General features: G+C 52.4%; 1 protein-coding gene across 3 annotated transcripts in view; it reads left to right on the top strand.

Annotated features, from left to right (window-relative positions):
• Positions 1 to 20000, top strand: part of PBX3 (PBX homeobox 3) — a 115409-nt gene that overhangs the window by 89817 nt on the left and 5592 nt on the right. For all 3 annotated transcript variants that reach the window (XM_082492690.1, XM_082492691.1, XM_082492689.1), the window contains 4 exons: positions 3336 to 3577; positions 9330 to 9520; positions 11756 to 11891; positions 18601 to 18766. In XM_082492690.1, coding sequence (XP_082348816.1) covers positions 3336 to 3577; positions 9330 to 9520; positions 11756 to 11891; positions 18601 to 18766 — 735 coding nt within the window. The remainder of the gene's footprint in view (positions 1 to 3335; positions 3578 to 9329; positions 9521 to 11755; positions 11892 to 18600; positions 18767 to 20000) is intronic.

The following is a 20000-nucleotide window of genomic DNA, read 5'->3' on the forward strand; positions in this document are numbered from 1 at the left end:
GTCCGCTCTGCACCTTAATTCCACGACGCATTGAAAGGTCAGTGAGCTAAACAGTAATAAACTCATAGGTTGATATAGTGAGGAATAAAAAAGGGAAACAATAGCCACCGAGTGTGAGCTTATATGTCAAAAAATACATATATTATCACAGTATTCAAACGAAGAGTAATTTATAAAGGCAGGTGCTGGTAGGAGCGGACGTGTTGCCAGCAGATAGCGAGAGTGTTCCTCCTTGCTGCGGAGCCCCCGAGATGCTCCGATTCCTTCTCGGACCACGTTAGAAGCGTTCGACCCGCAGCCGAGGCAGCCGCTGCAACTGGCCGAAGAGCTGCGCGTTTCACTGATCGCAGAGCAGTTCATCAGTTGTACTGTCCCCCGCCCCCAGGGACACCAGACACTATTAGTTGTGCTGATCTGCTTCGTATAGTTCATAAGGAAGGATCGGAATTAACACACAGCTTAATTCTTATTAGAATCAGTTAATCAACTTGTGGCTTTGCCGTTCGAATGAATGATGCGTCTCACTCAGGGGCAAAATAAATGTTATATCCACACACACACTTTGTCATGCCTTTGTCCGTGGGTTCTCTGCGGGCTCGCGCGCTCTGGACTGGATGCTCTGCACGCGGGAGTGTTACTTAATATTAAGATGAACACAATATGCCAAGCCCTCTGTCACCGGCTGCGGAGATACGCATTAGGGTTGTGTGCAAGACACCTTAGTGGCTTCGCCATTGTCCTTATCTGCTGAATTTCTTCCTCTTGTGCTTCAGGGCCTCTCACCGTCTCCTTCAGTCTCCAATGCAGACATCAGCTTTTGCATTTAAACCTTGGGGAACGCTTGCTGTCCTTTGTCAGATTTATACAAGGAGGATTGGGGATTTTGAATATTAATTTAAGTCTGGATGGATAGTGTCATTTTGGACAAAGCCCTTTAATCTTTGGCCCGTTCGTGGAAGTAAATGATGCAGAAATCACAGCAATTGTACCAAATTATTCCGCTGCAGATTTTGGCCTGGCATCTCGCAGCGTCGGGGGAGAGAGTGGGGCTGCTGCTGTGGTGCTGGGAGGGTGGATGGGTTTCGTAGCAGAAATGCAGCTGGGGAAAACCAGCTGGAGTAGAGCACAGGAAACATGGTCTGAGAAACGGTCCAGAAGCAAAAAGAAGAAACGACAGTAGAAATCATTTCTGAGAAGGGAATGGGAGCTGGAGTGGATTAAAACCAAAACATTGTTAAACAAACTGACACCAGAGCAGGGGAGGAATAAGATAAACAGAAGCAACGGCTCACCAAAACAATACGGAAAAATCATCCCCCTATCAGCAGCACCGGGGCAGGAGTTGTGCAAGAGCAAGGGCAGTGAGTCGGGGGGGCAGCGACACCGCTCCTGACGCGGCCATGCCGGCTCCGCGCAGCTGGGGTGGGCGCAGGGGTCCCTCGGCCGGGGACCATCCCCCTCCTGCCGCGGGGACCCCGCGTGTGGCATCGCCCTGCCTGGCCACGTGCTGAGGCGGCAGCACGCGAGGACGGAGCCGTGGCAGGGCTGTCCCCAACACCCCAGTGCCTGCCCAGGGACACGCCGGGACAATGCGTTGTGTTGTCAAACCGTGCTCGTCTGTGGACCTCTGAACAGGCAACAGGAATAATTTAAAGAGAGGATGAGACATTTTTATTATTCCCATGAAATTATATGGAATTATAGTTTTAAATGAAGTGACAGGTTTAAAATGTGTATTTTAGAGCAAAATTAATGCTGTGCTTTCTTGAGCCTGGAGGGTTGGCCAGTCAGGGGGTCACCTCCCGCTGTGCGCGGGGTTCAGGACACTGAGGGTGAAATCTGTTTGTATGGGAGCGGCTGCTGTTCCTGGCTAGCGCAGAAAGCGGCGTTGCTGGTGCCCAGCTGTGTGCGTGGCAGCTGTGGACAGTGCTGCCACATCTGGCGCAGCCCATTCGGAGCCCGCACCGCACGAGGAGCAGAGACGTGTGCCCCTGCGAACACGTGGGGTGCCAATGGCGGACCCCCGGGACCCGCTCTATCCAGAGCACGAATACCTGCTCTCAAACAGATTTAAAGAGGTTAATTGGGCTGGGATGTACACGGTTGCGTTACATCTCTAATGGAAGTGTTGATTCAAGAAGCCACGGCTCTAGTGATTTTTGTACTACTGTAATTATTTTTAAACTTTCTTTTTGGCACTGTTGGTAACAGCTTGGCACCGTGCCTGCATGACCTGATTAAACTTACAAATTGTCAGCCTTGATCTATAGGACGCAGAAGAGATTGCTGACTGAGCATCGCTTTGGAAATTCTGGATTTAAAACAAAAATTAGATTTAAAATGTTGTTCCCAATAATACAGTGCAAAAGCACTGGCGATTTTAAACACACACTCAGTATCCCAGTGTAGTGATAGCAACCAAATTCCTGCATGGCAAGGGGAGGTTTAATTCCTTCTTGTCCATCCTCAGCCTGTGAGCAGACGTGCTGCCCCGCAGAGGAGCGGGGCTGCCCTGAGCCAGCGGCCGCCGGGGCCTCCGCACCCCGCTCCCCACTCCCGAGGCGATGCTCCCCGTTCCCTCTCCTCCGTTTCTCTCCTCCTACATGAGATTTCAGCTCCACCTGTGTGGAGCCAGAGGCTGTGGGCGCGCGTGGGAATCGCTGCGTGCCCATGGGAGCCGCAGCACCTCCCTGCTTTTTGCCTGAAGTCTCCTGTAGTTGAGGACTAAGTGGCAGCTTTTTCCCCGGGCATTTTGAACCAGTGCCTGGACCTTGTGAGAGGGGTGGAATCCAGTGGTACAACTCTCCGTAAGAGTAACATGGTGCTTAGATCCATTTGGAAGGAAATGAGAAGGAAATCAATTCTTTCCAAATAAATAATGCACTTACTTTTACCACACGGTCTTGCGTCAAAGTGATATAATATATGGGGTAATGCCAGCCTTGCGTAGATTTAGCTCTGTCTTGGAGAACAACCGGAAGGCGTATGTCTCTGTACTCACGCGAATACTCCTATAATACTTACAATGAGGTGTTTAAAGATGCTGCAGGCTTTAAAAGCCTCCTGAAGGCATTCCTGCTCTGTATGGGAACCAAGAGGGTCCTACGGCGCTGCCGTCACCCCACGGCACCTGCCTGGGCTGCGGTTCACGGGGGTGCCCGTTCGGGGACCACTGCGGGGAGAGAGGAAGGGCCATGGCAGGTCTGGTCCCCGCGGCCCCGTGGGCAGGAGGGCTCTGCAGGAGGGCTCTGCAGGCATGCAGCGAGCGGGCAGCGGCCGGGCAGACGCAAGAAATACTGACTGTGTTTTCTCTTGTTCTCTCTTTTCTGCCCAAGGTTTGAGCATCCGAGGAGCCCAGGAGGAAGACCCTCCCGATCCCCAGCTAATGAGACTAGACAATATGCTTCTGGCAGAAGGAGTCTCAGGTCCGGAGAAAGGTGGGGGATCGGCGGCAGCAGCTGCAGCCGCAGCAGCCTCTGGAGGGTCTTCAGATAACTCTATTGAACACTCAGATTACAGAGCCAAATTGACCCAGATCAGACAAATCTATCACACAGAGCTGGAGAAATATGAACAGGTCAGACATCAGCCTCTCAGTTGTACGTGTACCTGACGCTGCTTCCTCCGCACCTCCGCTTGCCAGCGCCCGCCGCTGCCCAGGCTCTGGACCACGTCCCTTCCTCCCCTTCCCCACCCCTCTCTCCCCGTAAAGAGCTGTGGTGCTATGGGAGTCCGTTGGGCTTCCAGGAGTTGCTCGCTGGACCCAGGACGCATGTCTTGCATGCCTGAGTGTTTTCTGTTGTCTGTAACTGCATAAATACAACACCCAAGCCGGTGTTTCTCCCCTTCAAGCCAGCCCAGAGAGGGAGAGAGGAGCAGAGTTGTCTGTCACTCGGTGCCGCTTTCGTGCCCCATGCGGCAGTGTCGCAGGCTGGGTCTGGTGAGTGGCAGGTAGGCGAGGGCCGTGCTGGCGCCCTCAGCCCACGGGCTCCAGTGCAGGGCTCAGGCACGGCGGGTCCGGCCGCCGCAGGTTGCAGGGGAGCGGGTGGCGAGGCGCCGGCACAGCGCCCGGCCCGGGCTTCGGGGGCTGCTGCTACGGATAGGAAATATGGAAATCCTGGTTCAGGCAGACACCGGCGCTGGGTGTCTATTGTGGAGTGAAGAGTGTGCTGCAGAGACCCATGGGTTTACATTCACTGCTGGGACCTGGTGACCCGCCACATACGCCACGCCGGTGGCACTGGGAAGAGCTGCCGTGTGCTGCCGGCTGGTGCTGGGTACAGCGTGGCTCCTGCCCGCGGGATGGGGGGCTGCACCGCCCCCGCTGCCCTGTAATCCGCGGGAGAGATCGCTCTGCCTCCTCTCTTTTCTGGTTTTGCAATGAATAATGGCATCAAAGGAGATGGGGGAGGGAAGACTGGCACGAGACCCCTGCCCCTTGCAAGCCTCAAGCGATGTCTTCATTTTCCTCTCCCAGAGGTGTCCTAATAAAGCTTGTAAACCCTGAGCCTAATCAGCTCAGCGAACCTCATCAGCCAGTGGTTTCCTGAGCTGAGTGGGGGAAGTCCTGCACTTGCCCCCAGCCCATCTCGGCAAAGCATCGGGCTGTACAGACCAAAACCACAAAAGAGACGTGGAGGCAGTGATAAAACCACTGGGAACCACGAGGGCGAGGAGACGCGTGCACCGTGCTGCCCGGCTCCTTCCCCAGCCCCGTGCGCTGCCTTGGCACGCCGCCCCTCCCTGCCTCAGCGGCGTCACGCGGGGCCCGGCTGCCGGGATAACTCTTTTTTTTAGTTTCCTTTTTTTATGCATGAAGACCCTCTGAAAGGTCTCTGGCTACTTTGCTCTGCTTCTTTCTGCCAGCAGGAACAAAGGCATGGTCTGTGCCGGCCGAGCACCGCCGGCTGAGCGCCAGCCGTGGGCAGAAGCGATGGGGAGGTGGGGAGCGGGTGTGGGGCACTGGGGCGCGGGGAGGAGCTGTGGGGCGATGGCGCCCGCCGGCACAGTCCGCTCAGCATCCCGCTGCAGAGGCCGGTGTGGTTCAGGTGCCGGCGGCACTGCCTGCTCTGTGGCGCCGCTTTCACCGCGTTCTTCAAGTGGTGAACAAATAATGGAGCAAAGAACTGCCAGGGGCTTTGTGCAAATCTCCTTTTCTCCCTCAAACGAACCTCACTGCACCCTCCAAGGACCCCAAATGTCCTGCGCGGGCCCTCAGGCCCTCCTGGCACCGCGGAGCCCGGTGTGCAGCCCGCAGTGCCGAGATGGGGACGGCCGCCGGGTTAACGAGCGCTGTCCTGCAGGAGTGTCGTATAAAACCACGGGGACACGGGCTGGAGCCAGATCTGAGGCCAAAGCAACTGCAGGTCGGTGCTTGCAGCCGTTTTCCTGGCAAGTGTCCTTTGACTCTAATAAGTTTAATGATGTGGGGGAAGCAGTAGCATTTTTAGCCCTGTAGCTCCATTTACAAAGGTTTCGGCTGAAATGTCACAGCCATCCGTCCACACCACGGGAAACTTTGGAGGATGCTCAAGTGCTGCTAGGAGAAGGAGAGAGAGGTGGAGCTGATCTGAAACATGTACGCTTCCTTGTTGATCCTGACACCCAGCAACGTCTGCGCTACAGAAATATGATAATTTCCCCAGCCTTGCAGCAAACTGTCTCCTGCCGGTTTGTCTCAGCGCAGTGCCCGTCTCCGCAGCCGAGAGCAGCCAGGACTTTGCATCTCTGCCTCCCGCGGCTGCAGGTTCCGGAGAGGCGGGTGCCCTCCTGCAGCCGGGGAGCAGCTCTGCCCCACGCGGGGCACCTGCCCAGGGAGGGGGAGCAGCTCCCGCTGTGTCTGTCCTGGCGCAGGCGCTGCTGCCGCCCCGCTGCAGCCGGCAGCAAGAACCAGAGCGTCTTCCTGGAGACGCTTTCCAGGCAGAGTTTGATCCTGACATTTGTTGCCAGTTAAGGGAATGCGCTCGGGAAAAGAAAAAAAAAAAAGAAATGGAAAGTGTGTCACGCCATCACACAGCTCTCCCCTCGCCGTGCGCCGGGAGAAATGGCCGTACACAGGCAGCTCCTTCCATAATTTACAGCTGCTATAATAGAGATGACATATTGAAAGCTATCTTCTATAATTACACTGAAATACATTTTTTGCTGTAGGCAAAAGTACTGTAAGGGTCCCAGGCCTCCTGGAGCAGCTGGGAACCTGCTCCCTGAGTTCTCAGATGTCTTCTGAATTCACCCCAAATGGAGGTGAAGTGTGGCTGCGCGGAAGGCACCGCCAGCCCCGTGGAGCGCTGGCTGGTGCCGTGGCCCTGAAGACTGTTTTGGGCCATTTCCTCTCTTTTTCCTGCACTCATCTGAGGAGTCTTGATGAAGTATTAAGGCTAGCAGGAGCGTCCCCGCTCCTACAAGGTTTCTGAGCAGGTTAACAAGGCCATCACTTATAACCTGACATTATTAATAATGTCTTGGGCGCCAAGCAGAGGCCTGAAAAATAGTACTGGAAAAGGGATCAAGTAGCTCGGACACTATAAATAAACAAGAGAAAACAAGACAAAGCATCAGAGTCTTCTGAGCTTACTTCCACTCGCTGCGCTGAAGTCGCTCTGCAGATGGGAGGTGCCGGTGAAGGTGAATTAAACCCAAACCCTCTCAGTAGCTGTGCCCAAATGGCGTCTCATCAAGCAACTCAAGTAAATTCAGGGAAAGATTTTTGCTTCTTGAAAGCAAGAAACTCACTTTAGCTTTGAAACATGCAATTTTTGGTACTGTGTTCGTGGAAAAATATTTCCTATAGAAAAGACATATCTGAAAATATTTTTAATGCACCAGTTGCCATTTTTATTGTACTTTAAAATTTAATTCCCCAGATCTGCAAACAAGGGGACACATGACAAGCTGTGTGCCTGAAATGTTCTTTCAGTGCCAAATACCTGGATTCAGCCGTATCTTTAGGACAGTCAGAGCCGCTCTCTTGTCTCAGGGAGGGAGTTGCTGCATTTCGGTGCTATGTTACCTACTCTGGGCATCGTTTACCACATGAGCCAAAGCTGGTGCTTCTGCCGTGGGGCGGGTGGCTGAACCCAGGCTTTTCCATGCTAGGGTTGTCCGTGCAGCCCAGCAGATGACGTGCAGGAAGGACGCGGTCCCGCTGCAGCGAGGCCGGGGGGTGCCGCGCTTCCCCGGGGGCTCGGAGCCCGCTCCTGCGCGGGGCAGGCGAGCTGCTGTGCCGGCTCTGCCTTCACACGGGCCAAAGCTGTGGGGTGGAAGAAGGAGAAACAGGTCACCTGGGACAACTGGTCCTGGGGGAGAGGAGGGTGGCCAGAGCGCTCAGGACGGTGTGCCCGACTCTTCGGCGTGGTGAGAGGGGACAGCGGGTGAAATGTCAAAACAGAAAGAAAGAAAGTGTGCAAATGGAAAGCGAGGATGAGGAGTACTGGACTCCTTAACCTGGAGCTCAGAAGGTCTTGAGAAAGGCGGGGAGCGGCAGCTGGCGGGAGGAGCCGTTGCATCTGCACTGGCATGGAGCGGTGGTGAGCTGGCGCAGCCCCCGCGGCGCCGTGACCTCGGCACCCATGGCGGTGGCAGGTGACGGGCACCTGCACCGAGGCTCACCCAGCCTCGCCGAGCCTCGCTGGAGCGCTGCCTCCAAACGGGTGCTGCAAGGATGTAAATTAGCCTGTAATTTACTTTCAGTAGTGTAAAGAAAAAAAAATCACTTTGCCTGAAGTGTATGCATCTTTCTTAAGGGTGTACCCAGATTTTAATTATCTAAATGTAAATACTTAACGAATTTTACTTAGAGTAATGAGCTAAAGTGCACACTACATAAATGAGATGTTCTAATTAATCATGTATGAACTACTGGTTTAAAGAAAAGCTATGTGAATTCTGCGAATGTTGGGCTATTGCCAAATTGCTAATCAGCATTTGCATTCATAGATGGCTTCACTTAATAAGTTGTGAGACGTTCAGCAAATGTTATAGGAAATTATGAGTTTTTAGATGCATAAACTTTTCACTTTTAACTCTTTGCCTCGCACAATCCATTGAAATGCAGGAGAATCTCTGAAAATGTAGTTGTCAGAGAGATTACGTAGATATTTTTCACCCTGGCTTTAGAGGAAGAAGGGGAACTAGACTCAAACAGATACGTAACGTATGTGCTCTGGACAAGAGACTTGCAGTGATTCCTCCATGTGATTTACTGGCTGCTGAGCATCGTGCTCATCGCCCGTTACATTAGATGCACAAGAGTGAAATCCTTTGGCCTTATTTGGCCGTGATCGCAGCCCAGCGGCGCGTTGCGATGGCCGGCCCTCGCGCAGCCAACGCGCCAACCTCCTGCAGACGTATCAGCTGTGCGTGCGTCCACCTTCAGCTGGTGAGGGCTCGGGGAGCGGGGAGCAGCTTCCCTTGCGCTGCCCGCAGAGCCCAGCGCAGCGCCCGGCCCCTCTCCTCTTCCCAGGGCTCCATCAGGACAGGGGGAGGTTAGTGCCCGAAAGGTGCTCGAATGCCAGGCTGGCCCCTGGGAAGGGATTAGCCCCGTGGCCACCACGCAGCTCTGCCTCGCAAACAGCAGTCCCGGGGTTTGTTTTTGAAAGAGATAAGGGAGACATAAATCAGCAGAGTTCGTGGCAGTCTGCAGCCTGCGTGGGGGAAGCCGGGATGGCAGCGTGACAGCCGCTGGGTCACGGGGAGGCTCGGATCAGGCGGTGTCTGTTGATGATGCAGCCTGGAGAAGTTTATATCATTGTGTCTGTTTGCCTGCACAGTCTAGGACTGATAATTGATGGCTCCTTGCGCCTTCCCTCCCCCAGCGCCTCGGCAGTGCGGCGCGGCCCAGGCTGGGGCACGGCTTCGCTGAAACCCACCCTCTACGGGGACGCATGTGGCACCTCAGAAGGGTCTCAAGCTCCTGCCCTGCTGCGGGTGTTAACCCTGCCTGTGTGGGGCTCGGCGGGTTGCAGGATGGGCCGCCCTTCCCAGGTTGTGCTCGCTCGGCTGCTGAGCATGTGCTGGTCCCCACTCGCATCCTTCTGCCCGCAGCCGTTACACGCCCCCATCCCCACCTCTCCTCTCCACCGCGGCTCGGCTACAGGGATGAAGCCTGCTCTGGAAGGGATAAGCGTGGAAGGAGCCGTGCCACGGTTGCCTGGCTCCCCTGGCTGCCGCAGGACAGTCCTGGGTCTCGCAGCCATGCGCGTGTGGAGGGGATGGGGCAGTGCGAGGGTCCCCCAGCCCCCTGGCACTGCCTTCCCCCCTGCAGCCAGGCTGGAGCTTCTGTCCTTGTGGGATGGCACAAAACAATTTCTAAGCCTCTCCTTCCTCCGCAGGCGTGTAATGAGTTTACCACACATGTGATGAACCTTCTCAGAGAACAGAGCCGGACACGTCCCATTTCTCCCAAGGAGATTGAAAGGATGGTGGGCATCATTCATCGAAAGTTCAGCTCCATCCAGATGCAACTCAAACAAAGTACTTGTGAAGCAGTAATGATTTTAAGATCAAGGTTCCTCGATGCCAGGTAAGGCAGGGGCAAGTGTCCCCAGCCCTTTTGCGGAGGGAAGGGGCAGTTGCTGTGCAGCCCAGAGAGCCTGGCCCTGCTGGGAGCTGCGTCCCCACCTGGGCAGGGACCCGCGGGGACAGGCTGCTCTGCCCCTGGGAGAGCCCGGGCCCTTGTCCTTCACCCAGAGGGGTGCTGTGAAAGGAGGTTTCCTTCAGAGAGCTTTCATAAACACCGGTGTCTTTTCTACATATGGTAGTGCAAAGACTGGGGCTTGTTTACCCGATGATTGCTGGTTTACCCTGCTTGTGTGGGAGTCACGTAGGATTTGTGCAGAAGGCTGTTTTGTCACCCCGGCAGTTATTTAAATGGCTGCCGGTACCGATGTCTCACAGCATAAGGCCAGCCTTGCAAAACGCTGACCCCGTAATGGAAGAGCCAAGTTCTCTGGGAGGGACGTGCCCACGGGCTGTGGCTGGCGCTGGGTTAGCAGCTGCAGGCGCCTGAGGTAAGAAGGGCGATGATGCTTCCGAAAACCGGATCTGCTGGCCTATCTCCCAACAAGCTGTCGCCTGACTGGGGTGTGGGAGAAGGCAGCACCTTCCGAACCGCTCACAGCCAGCACACGCATCCCCCAGACACCCCTGTCACTGCTGGAACTCAGCGCCCATCCCTGCAGCCCACCGGCCTCCAACAGAGGCTGCGCTTTCTGCAGGCAGGCGGGGATTAGGAAAGGTTTATAGGGGCGGCCAGATTTGTTTGAAAGCCCTGATGGGGTGGGACATGCATCCCCAGCCCCATCCCTTCCGCAGGGCTCCCCTCCACCGAGCAGGACGCGGGCCGCTGGCCGCCAGCGGAGCAGGAGCTGAGCCCGTCAGAGCGGGGAGGAGCAGCAGGCGCCATGCAGAGCCTCCCTTCGGCAGCCAGCTCCTGCTTCACACCTGAAAGCTGTGAGGAGCTAAACAAGAGCAAAATAATTTTATTAACAAGGAGGTCACTGGCAGGTGTGGCAAATTAGGGTAATTACAAACAGTTGGAGGAAATGTCTATGGAGAGCTCCAGTAACTGCAAAAGGTAAAGCTTGCAGATGCACGTTTTAAAGTGATTTCTTTAAAAAGGAGGAAGGTAAATAAGGCAAAATGAGCGGAAGCACAGTAATGAGATAAACATAGCTCTAGGGAGAGAGTCTGCCTGCTCCAGGATACAGCGTAGTTAGCAGCATCGTGATACTGCTGGAAGAGAGCACTGGGGATTGCCGCTCGGCTGCCTGCTGGCCTCGGGCACAGGCAGTTTGATTGCAACCAGCCCTGAGGGGAAGGGAGCTCCGAAGGAACTGTTTAACTGGTGCTTTGGAGAGGATGTTCTGGGGAGAAGGAGCGCGGCAAACATGGGCTCGGAGGGAAGGCACCGCAGCTGTGCACATGCTGCCGCCGTAACCTGTACGGCAAGAGCGCAGCAGCGGGCCGGCTGCCGGCCATGCCGCAGGGGCTGCGCTGCTCCCGGCCGGCGCTGCCTCGCTGCTGGGCTGGCTGGAGGTCGTGCTGGGCAGCACGCTCAGGAAAGGCTTCACTTTCCAGTAAGGCTGTGGGGCTGCACACCTCGGTACCTGTCCCACACGGCGTGAGAGCCTGGGCCCTGCGCGGCCCTCGGCAGGAGGGTGTACAGATGGGACTCCCTCGCAAAGCCCTGAGAGCCACTTGCTCTCGGAAGCCAATTAGCACAGTGAGTGCTATGTGAGGACACGGCAGTGAGGCCGCCCGTCCTCCTGCCCTGTGCTCAGCCCAGACACCTGTGCAGCAGCCCCAGCTGACCTGCTGCTGAAGAGAGGGGTTCGTTAGGCTGCTCTCACCTCCGAGCAATTTAACAGCCGGGAGGTTCGGGCTGGGGTGTGCACTGGGGTGTGGGGCTGCCGCAGGTGGGCTGCCTTGCTCTGTGCCCTGCCTCTCCTTTTGCTTCATCATATTTTCTGCTATGGCACACAACATGGTCTGTGCACCCATGGGTTGAACCCCCATGAGGAGGCAGATCCCTTTGTGGCCAGATGGGGGTGTCACAGCCCACTGCCCCCTCTGCATGATGCCCAGAGCCCTGCTGGAGGGCTGCCCCAAAGGCATCGCAGTATCGAGATGCTGCTGTTGTGTCACTGTGTGCTGTGGCACGGACATGTGAAACAAGGGTCACTTGCAGCCCAGCTGACCCTGCTGGTGTCCTGTTTGCATCTGGAAGAACAGCCGTGGTTTTCTTTTCTTGTTTCAGACGGAAAAGGCGTAACTTCAGTAAACAAGCCACAGAAATCTTGAATGAGTATTTTTACTCCCACCTCAGTAACCCCTACCCCAGTGAAGAAGCCAAAGAAGAGCTGGCAAAGAAATGCAGCATCACAGTATCGCAGGTAAGCAGTGTCCCGGCCCCCGTCCCTCTGCTCCCCGGGCAGGGTGTCGACCTCCCCGCTCCCCCTGCAAAACTGCCGTCTCCCTCCGGGCTCTGGGGTGTGCTTCCAATGGAGGTGTGCGACACGGAGGAGGTCTCTGCCCAATGCACCTTTGTAATCCCTTCAAATCTGCATTATTGACCACGCTGAAGTCAGCAGGCTGACGGAACATGACTAAGCTCCCCGGGAAGGGCAGCGTGCCTGCGGGTGGCTGGGGCTGTGCTGGGGTAAAAAGAGCGTGTGTACAAAGATGCAGATAGAAATAAAAGGCCATGAGGTTATCGCCCTGCCTTACGTCAGATTTCTCTCTGCACAGTCAGTAAGGTTCCTTGCTGAGCCTTACTGTCTGTTATGAACTCGTTACAACTTACCATAATTTTGGGGGAAGGCCAGTTTATTGACAAACATATAATCTATCTCTATAGATCAGAATTTCTTTGATTGCTTGAAGTTGTTTTTCTAAGCCAGCCAGAAATTCAGCCTCTTGATACACTGAAGTGGCACAAGTGGTTTCTCTGTAGCAAAAAAGTATTAGGCAGATTTGCTCCTTTTATCACATATAACAGATGTTACTGTGAAGTTAATGCACGAAACCAGCATATCCCTAATCAGAAATGCGCACTCTTGTTGGCTACGGCTGCTTTCTCTATAGGCCAAAGTATACTTACAGCTCTGGCCTGGTGTCTCGCAGCGATGTTCAGGCCGATGACACCGCTCCATTGAGCTTTCCTTCACCTTTCCTTCACCAGATAACGTAAAAAGCAAAATAACACTTTGCATTTCTTGTGGCCTGTGCATTTGATAGAAAGCCAAGATTATTCCCGCAGCAAATACGGCTCATACAGCTTGGGAAAGTTTGTACTTGGGTGGCAGAGAAGGCTCACCAGCAGTTCCCAAGTTCTCCAGCCACCCCGTTGCGAGGACCGGTGTGCCATCTCCTCCTCCCAGCTCCATCAGCTCCACTTATCAATATTTCAGGTCCTTTAGAGGAACAATGCCTGCGGCGAATGTGTTAACTATTAATGATTGCAGGCTGCAGTATTGGCATTATTAGCAATGCAACCTTTAGCTTTATAATTAAGACCCGAGTTGAGATTTACTTTATAGGTCTCCCTTGAATGCATGAAAAATTCAGGCACTTTATTGAAGACTTCCAAATGAAAGGCTGCCCAGCTCCCCCAAATTTGATACTACTTAATTGACGTTGGATGCACCCTTAGTACATACCCTAGCAAACTGCCCTATGACATGAGAGGCCAGCGGAGACCTGTGTGTGCACCTCGCGCTCTCCTTGCTCGTTCCTCAGCATATGGCACGTACTGTGCTCTGAGCGGGGTGGGAAGTGCCCGTGCCAGGGGAAGGTAAGGGCTGGACATGGGGACAGTTTCTTCCAGTCCACTTACAAGTGGCTGTGGTGATGAGCAGGAATCTTTTGCGGGAAATTCAGCACCAAACTCATCCCCTCTCACATTGCTCTTCATCACTGTTTGCATCACGCAAGTGACTGCAGCCCCAGCAGGTATGGGGGCAGCCGTGGTGGCTGCTGGGCAGCTCTTCTGTGCCCACACGTGTCCCTGGGGCTGCTGTGGATGCCTGGAACCGTCCAAACAGCCCGAGAGCAGACGAGTACCTGGGCAACTTGGTCTGCAGCCCTACATCTTGTTGCTGGTTTCAGTCCTCTTGGCACGAGGTGGTTTATAGCAATTCCTCTTGGAAGTGGTGTCCCAAAATCTTCTGACGTGGCCTGAGGCGGCCTGCTGTGTAGTTAGGGGAGGCAACATCATCAACACCAACTTGGAGAAACTGAAAGTTCTTCAGCTCTGCTGGCAAAGTGTAATTGGGAGCAATTACATGGTAGGGAGAAGAACACACCTGCTGAAGAGCTGTTTTCTGTCCACCCAGCGGACAGAGAATTGTGCCCGGCAGAGAAGGAGTTAGTGGTCCCGCAGAGTGGACAGATAAAAAGCTAGATCTAGATAAGGCTGAAGTGACTGAAGGAAATGAGATGGAACATTTGAGAAGCCATAACTGATTGCTTCTAGTGCTAATAGATCCGATTTCTTTCTTAATTGGTTGTTTGATAAGATTTAATGTATATACTGGAGAATGACATAAAAGGCAGGCAGATGGTCCAAAAATGTAGCAGCAGCAGTGAACCTGTGATGTGAATATAGGTTTGTCTCTTTAATATTTGATACGAGCATGAATTAGTTGTTTCTTGAATCCATTAAGAAGTCTGCATGAGCGATGGGAATAGCTGCATTGTGTCTTCCGTAGCACTGTGTACAGCCTCCTGAGCTCTGAGCTTTGCAGGGTGACGTTTTCCCGCCTGGAGCAAGGGCAGCACTGACCACACAACTGGGGCACTAACTGCCCGCGGTGCAGGTCTGGGGCCACGGCCAGAACTTCACTCCTGCAAGATATTATAAATGGCTAGGAAAACCTCCGGATGATGGGGAAGCCTGAAAATGGGGCAACGTGTCATCTAATGGGAGGGGAGCACGTATGTGAGAGAGGGAGTGCCCGTGATCCTCTGGTTGCTTAAGTTCCTGATAGATCTGCTGTCACAGACAGAAAACGGGAATACCATGGATATCCTAATCTTTGATTTTCAAAGGCACTTCCAAAGGCCACACGGTGGGACTGTGGGGTTAGTTAGTATTTACTAGGTCAAACTGGGCTGGAGTTGTCTTTCTTTGTACTGAAAAATGTGTATATTTTTGAGGCTATCTAGCAGAAAAGCTCTGAGCAAGCACTGTAAAATAGCCCAGCGCGCACTGCTGTGGTGGTTGGCAGCAGAAGTCAGAGGATGCAATCCAGAAATCGGGGGTGAATTGAGCAGTCATTTAAAATACTGGCAGGAGTAGCATCGCATGGGATAAGCAATGGCATCCAAGCGAGTGACTGAGCTACACCTCGCACAGGGCTTCTGTGAAAAATCTCCGAGCACACGTGTTTCCAGCCTCGACCAGGATTCCCTCAGACATCGCCGTGCCTGGCACTGCCCTATCTGCTTTCCGTGCTACAAACTCCTCAGAGGTGCAAAGAGCTGGAAAAAGGGGGGGTGGGGGGGAGAACGTTAATGGATGGCTTTCCAAACTCCTGGAGGTTGTGGTTCATGTTTGATGAAGAGGCTTTGTCCTTTTCCTGGCTGAGCCCGGCTTCCCCTGTAGCCTCTCCTAACGATGATCCAAGGTATTTCTTTCTTGTACTGTCACTGCCTTGTAAATGCTGGGGGCAGATTCATGGCAGAACGTTTTCTCCCTCAAACACTTAATTAGTGAGTGGTTTGGGTCGTCCTCCCCCCAGATTAAGCAGCTCACTGGAAATCTTGCTGCCATAGCACTTTACTGAGCTGCAAAGAAAATTGTCTCCCAGAAACATTTAGTTGCAGATGGGAGATAGATGGTTTCAGTTTTGATATCGGTGTTTAAAGTAATATGTAGAGAAGGTTTTTCAAGAAAAGCATAAAGAAAAACTATTTATTAAGATGAACACCTCACACAATTTCGTTTTTAAGAGTACGGAAAAGGTAATTCTAAGGGAAAAAATGTTCTTAACAGAGAACATCGTCAGCTGTAATTTAGAGCTACCCGATCAGCACGTGTTCGAGGGAGATAAACTGTATCATCTGTTCTCCCCTTACCATGGCTGCGAGGCTGATGTTTTATACTTTTGCAGATGAGCCTCTCTCAGGGTGTCAGGAACAACTATCAGTCTATCATGTGGGCTGGAGAAAGGGCATAGTCATTGCTGAAAGTGTGTCAGTGGATTACAGCAATAAAATTTTTCACTGCTTCAAACAAAAGAAGAATGTGGTTGACAAGGGAACATATTTAAAATTCTTTTAAAGTGAGAATGCAGAAGCTGTTTTTCAACACTTCTGCCCCTGCTGCTTCTGTTTCTGTAAGCAGATTGGCAGGGGGAGCTATGGATATATAGACTCTTACCCCGTGACTTCATATGGGAAGCAAGGGGAAAAAAAAAAAAAAAAGATGCCTGCTTATTTAAACAGTTCCTGGAGGTAGAATTCTTAGTTTTAGATCATGTACCATAATTGTGCCACATTGATTTTGAAACTTTTCTATTTTGTGCCATTTGATTATGTGTGGAACATAAACTGTGTGCTACAAACCCTTGGAAACACAGTGAAAAAATTTCCATGATCCATAAATATGTAGTTCACTAATTTCAGCAGTGACGCGCTTGTGTCAGCTGCGTCTTTTGCAGAACGAGCACTGATTTATCCCATGAAATCACCCAGTGCGGAGAGACGAGGCAGGCCTGCGCCATCCCAAATCCCACGTTAGGCATCTTGACGATTTAAGTAATAATTTATTGTCTTTTTATTTAACATTGCAATTAACATGATAAATAAGTGCAACAGTATTGTTTGAAATGTAATATACAATTAAGCCCAATTAATTAATTGGCCTTCAATGATCAGGAGGAGAAAGATGTTCATTGTTTTTTTATGTGAAAAGATAGTTTGTTTTAATGAAAAATGTGTTGTGAAGCAGCTTGTGATGGAGACAACTTTCATTTTTGGGGTGAGCATGGGGCTGGGTGAGGAGCCAAGGTGCCACGGCACCTCCTGGTCCGGGCGCTGATGGGGGGCAGCCCAGGACCAGCATCCTGTCTCTCCACTGGGACGGGGACAATGCCAGCAGCGAGGGCGAGGTGTGCTGGGGAAGCTGCAGGCAGCCAGCACGGCCCCACAGGAAAAATGCCACGGTGGTAAATCCAGCCTAAATCCTGCCCGGCACAGCCTCTGCTCCGGTGGTGCCCTGGCCCTGTCCTGGACGCGTCCAGCTGCCCGTGTCGGCCGTGCACACCTGGCTGCAGCCCGAGTCCCTGCACATCCCCCAGCCATGGCACGCTCTGCTGCAGCCCCTCGCTGATGTGTTTCATGGGAGAGCAGAGTCCTTCGGCCGGGAGGCAAAGGGACCCAGGCGGCGACTGCGTACCCCGGAGGGATGCTGTGGTTTCTTGGGCAGCCATGGCAGCCCTGGATGCCGTGCTCTGCCGGTGCGCAGGGCGCACGCTTTAATCTCAGAAATAGTTTAACATTTCTGGATATTCATTTAGATGTGGTATGCGGGTTAAACATAACGTACGATCGCTGCTCCTCTCATTGCTTCCAATTAAACCTTGCTTGTTAGTTTAACCTCTAGGTAATCCCATCAAACAATTGATGTCAAGGAAACACTGCCCACAGTGGCTCTGGATGAGTGGCCATTAATTTTAATTGCCTTGATATTAAAGATTAAGAAGTATTGGGACTAGCAGAATGGAAACGATCTGATGTCAAGCAAATCCACTCGTTGAGGCTTCCCCAGGCTGCTGGTGATATTAAAATTTTACTGTGAGAATTAAATAAACCTTTATTAGTGATGGCTGTTGTTTGATTGGTCCAGGGGCGTGCATAAACAGAGGGGTCTCGCACACATCCGTGGACAATACAGTTGATGTACAGAGATTCCTCAATTATGAAACTGTTAATAAAGCATAATCTGATTGTCCACAATAATTATTTGCTAGGTTTCATTAATGTATTATTGCTTCTGTGACTGACAAGGTAATATTAAGTGCAATATATAGAATACGGTGGAGTATTATCTAGGGAACAGAATGTATAAGGTACCTTTTGTATTACCGTTAAAAGCTAGAGGCTTTTCATTAATTGTGTTTAAACAAAAGCTATGCTACATAAAGTAAAGCATGATTTGTCTCCTGCCTGCAGCAGGGTGCTGTGCTGGGCGCTGTGGTGTGGGTGCCTTCCCGGGTGCTGTGGTGGAGCACAGGAGCGTGAGAGGTGCTGCAGAGCTGCTGCGGCGCAAGGCCGGGCGCAGCCGTGGGACCACAGCCCCTGCCTCACCCCACACCGGGCGGCTGGGTGATAACCACTTGTGTTATTACTGGTTCCCCCCTCTTCACCTCTGTGTTGTTGCAGAGGCTTTTTGTCATGGCAGCCTTGGCTGTGGTCTGTGTTGCAAACTGGTTTTGTTATTCAGGAGCTCTATTACAGCAGCTGAAGTTAAACAAAGCCACTGAGAAAGATTGTACAAACTTTTCTGAGCGGCTCCAGCCGTGACCTCTGCGTGGGTTAATAGTCGGTGCCCCGTGAGCCATCTTGGCTTCACTACAGTATCTTCAAAGGGAGATGACAAAGTGACTTTTCAGCCATTATTGATTTATATGATTCCTTTCATTTTCAGCCAACCAAACACGATTCTATGAGTGGGTGCCAAGGTTGTTCCAGCCCAAAAATAAAGAACAATTGCTCTCACTGCCCGCTTGCCCTCACTGAGCCAGACCTTGGTCCCCCTTGAGCAGCTTCTGGGGTCTTGCACTGATTTCGTTGACAAATGGCTCATAGTAGTAGGAGACAATGCTGTACTAAATCCTACAGCAAGCTCCAGGATATGTGTCGTCATCAAAGAGTCACCCCCCATGCATCAGTTTGCCAACAGAGAAGCAGAGCCAGATCTCGCTCGTACCCATAGTAATAGTTAACTGATGCTTCATTACTGCTTAGTTAACTGGAGTACCTGGCAGATACGGGTCAGGGGTTGGGGCATGTATATTTGCTGGACCAAACATGACATCTCAAAGTGATCATGCTTTGCCGGGTCAAGCTCTTCACCCTTCCCACTTCTCTCCACTGCAGGTGTCCAACTGGTTTGGCAATAAGAGAATCAGGTACAAGAAGAACATTGGGAAGTTCCAGGAAGAAGCCAATCTCTACGCAGCAAAGACGGCTGTGACCGCAGCACACGCCGTGGCCGCGGCCGTCCAGAACAACCAGACAAACTCCCCTACCACACCAAACTCTGGTATGTACCCGGCTCGTGCGTTAAAGCATCCCGAAGGGCAGTCCGTAAAGGAAGACACTCCATGGCACCCTAGTGAGTTCGGTCAGCCTGAGAAGGCTGCAGCTCCCTCGCAGACCTAATCGTGGCCCGGGGAGTGGGACCAAGCCCATGGACCTCCAGGCTGGACTGCTGCAAGGGCTGAGCACTGCTGTAGGTAGTCCCAGCGGCTTCGGCAGCGAAGCTCCTGCGGCCTCACGAGGGAACAGAGTGGGCCTCACGTAATTCCCGCACTGGTAACGTCTGCCTGGCTCGGGCTTTTGGCAGCTTCTTTGTTTCCATAGATATTTTAAGCTTTTTCTCATTCAATGAAAATAACATGAAATGAGGCAGAGCTCCAAGTCTGTTTTTGTAGAAATGTTAGATTTATTGTCAAGATAAGAACAAAATAGAGGAATATTTTAGCACGCGCTAATTAGAATTTAAACCCTGGGTTGCTTGAAATGGAGTTGATATTATATATAGAAATCTAAGGATGCAACTTTTATTTTGGAGTTGCTCTACCACATGTTCTTCTGCAGTATTTAAAAATTATTTCGCTAGTGTGTTGTTGACATTTTGCAAATCTAAGCATTAAATTAGTATGGGAGTTCGTAAAGAGGAAGTTGCTTTTTTGGGCTCCAGAGGCAAAGGTTTCCACAAAGCACAGATGTCTTTGACACTATTTACAGCGAAGTTTTGCTGTGACTTAGTTGTAGACAACTTTCAAAGGGTATAAAGATCCATGGGTGAAAAAAACTTTAATCAAAAGAAAGTTAGAAAAAGGTTCCTCCTCTGACGGTAATAAATTGGCTAATTAGAAATTGCCAGCCATTTCCTTTTGAAGCAGACATTAAGCACAGACTCAAAGTGTGTTTTTCTCCGAGTGTTTGGTGATAGCACCTCACAATAAAGCGATCCACCGGAGGAAAGCTCTCGACATGAACACCTGTTGTTGTACAGGCTGCTCTTCCAGAGGGAGAAGCTGACCTGGGTCACATGGGGCTCCCAGGCTTCCCAGTGTCGCGCTCCCGAGCGGCAGCCGGTGCGGTGGCGAGAGCCGGCAGCAGCTCCCGCCGGGACGCGCCGAGCCGGTGGGCGGGGGGCCGGCAGCCCGAGCTCGCCCTGCGCCGGGGCCAGCAGCTTTCCCTCTGCTGTGCGCTGCCTTTCCTTCTCCTCTCCTGTCTTCTTCTCCTTCCCCTGCCCTCAGGTCTCTGGG

Source organism: Vanellus vanellus, assembly GCF_965231255.1.
Source record: "Vanellus vanellus genome assembly, chromosome: 18".
Classification (NCBI taxonomy): domain Eukaryota; kingdom Metazoa; phylum Chordata; class Aves; order Charadriiformes; family Charadriidae; genus Vanellus; species Vanellus vanellus.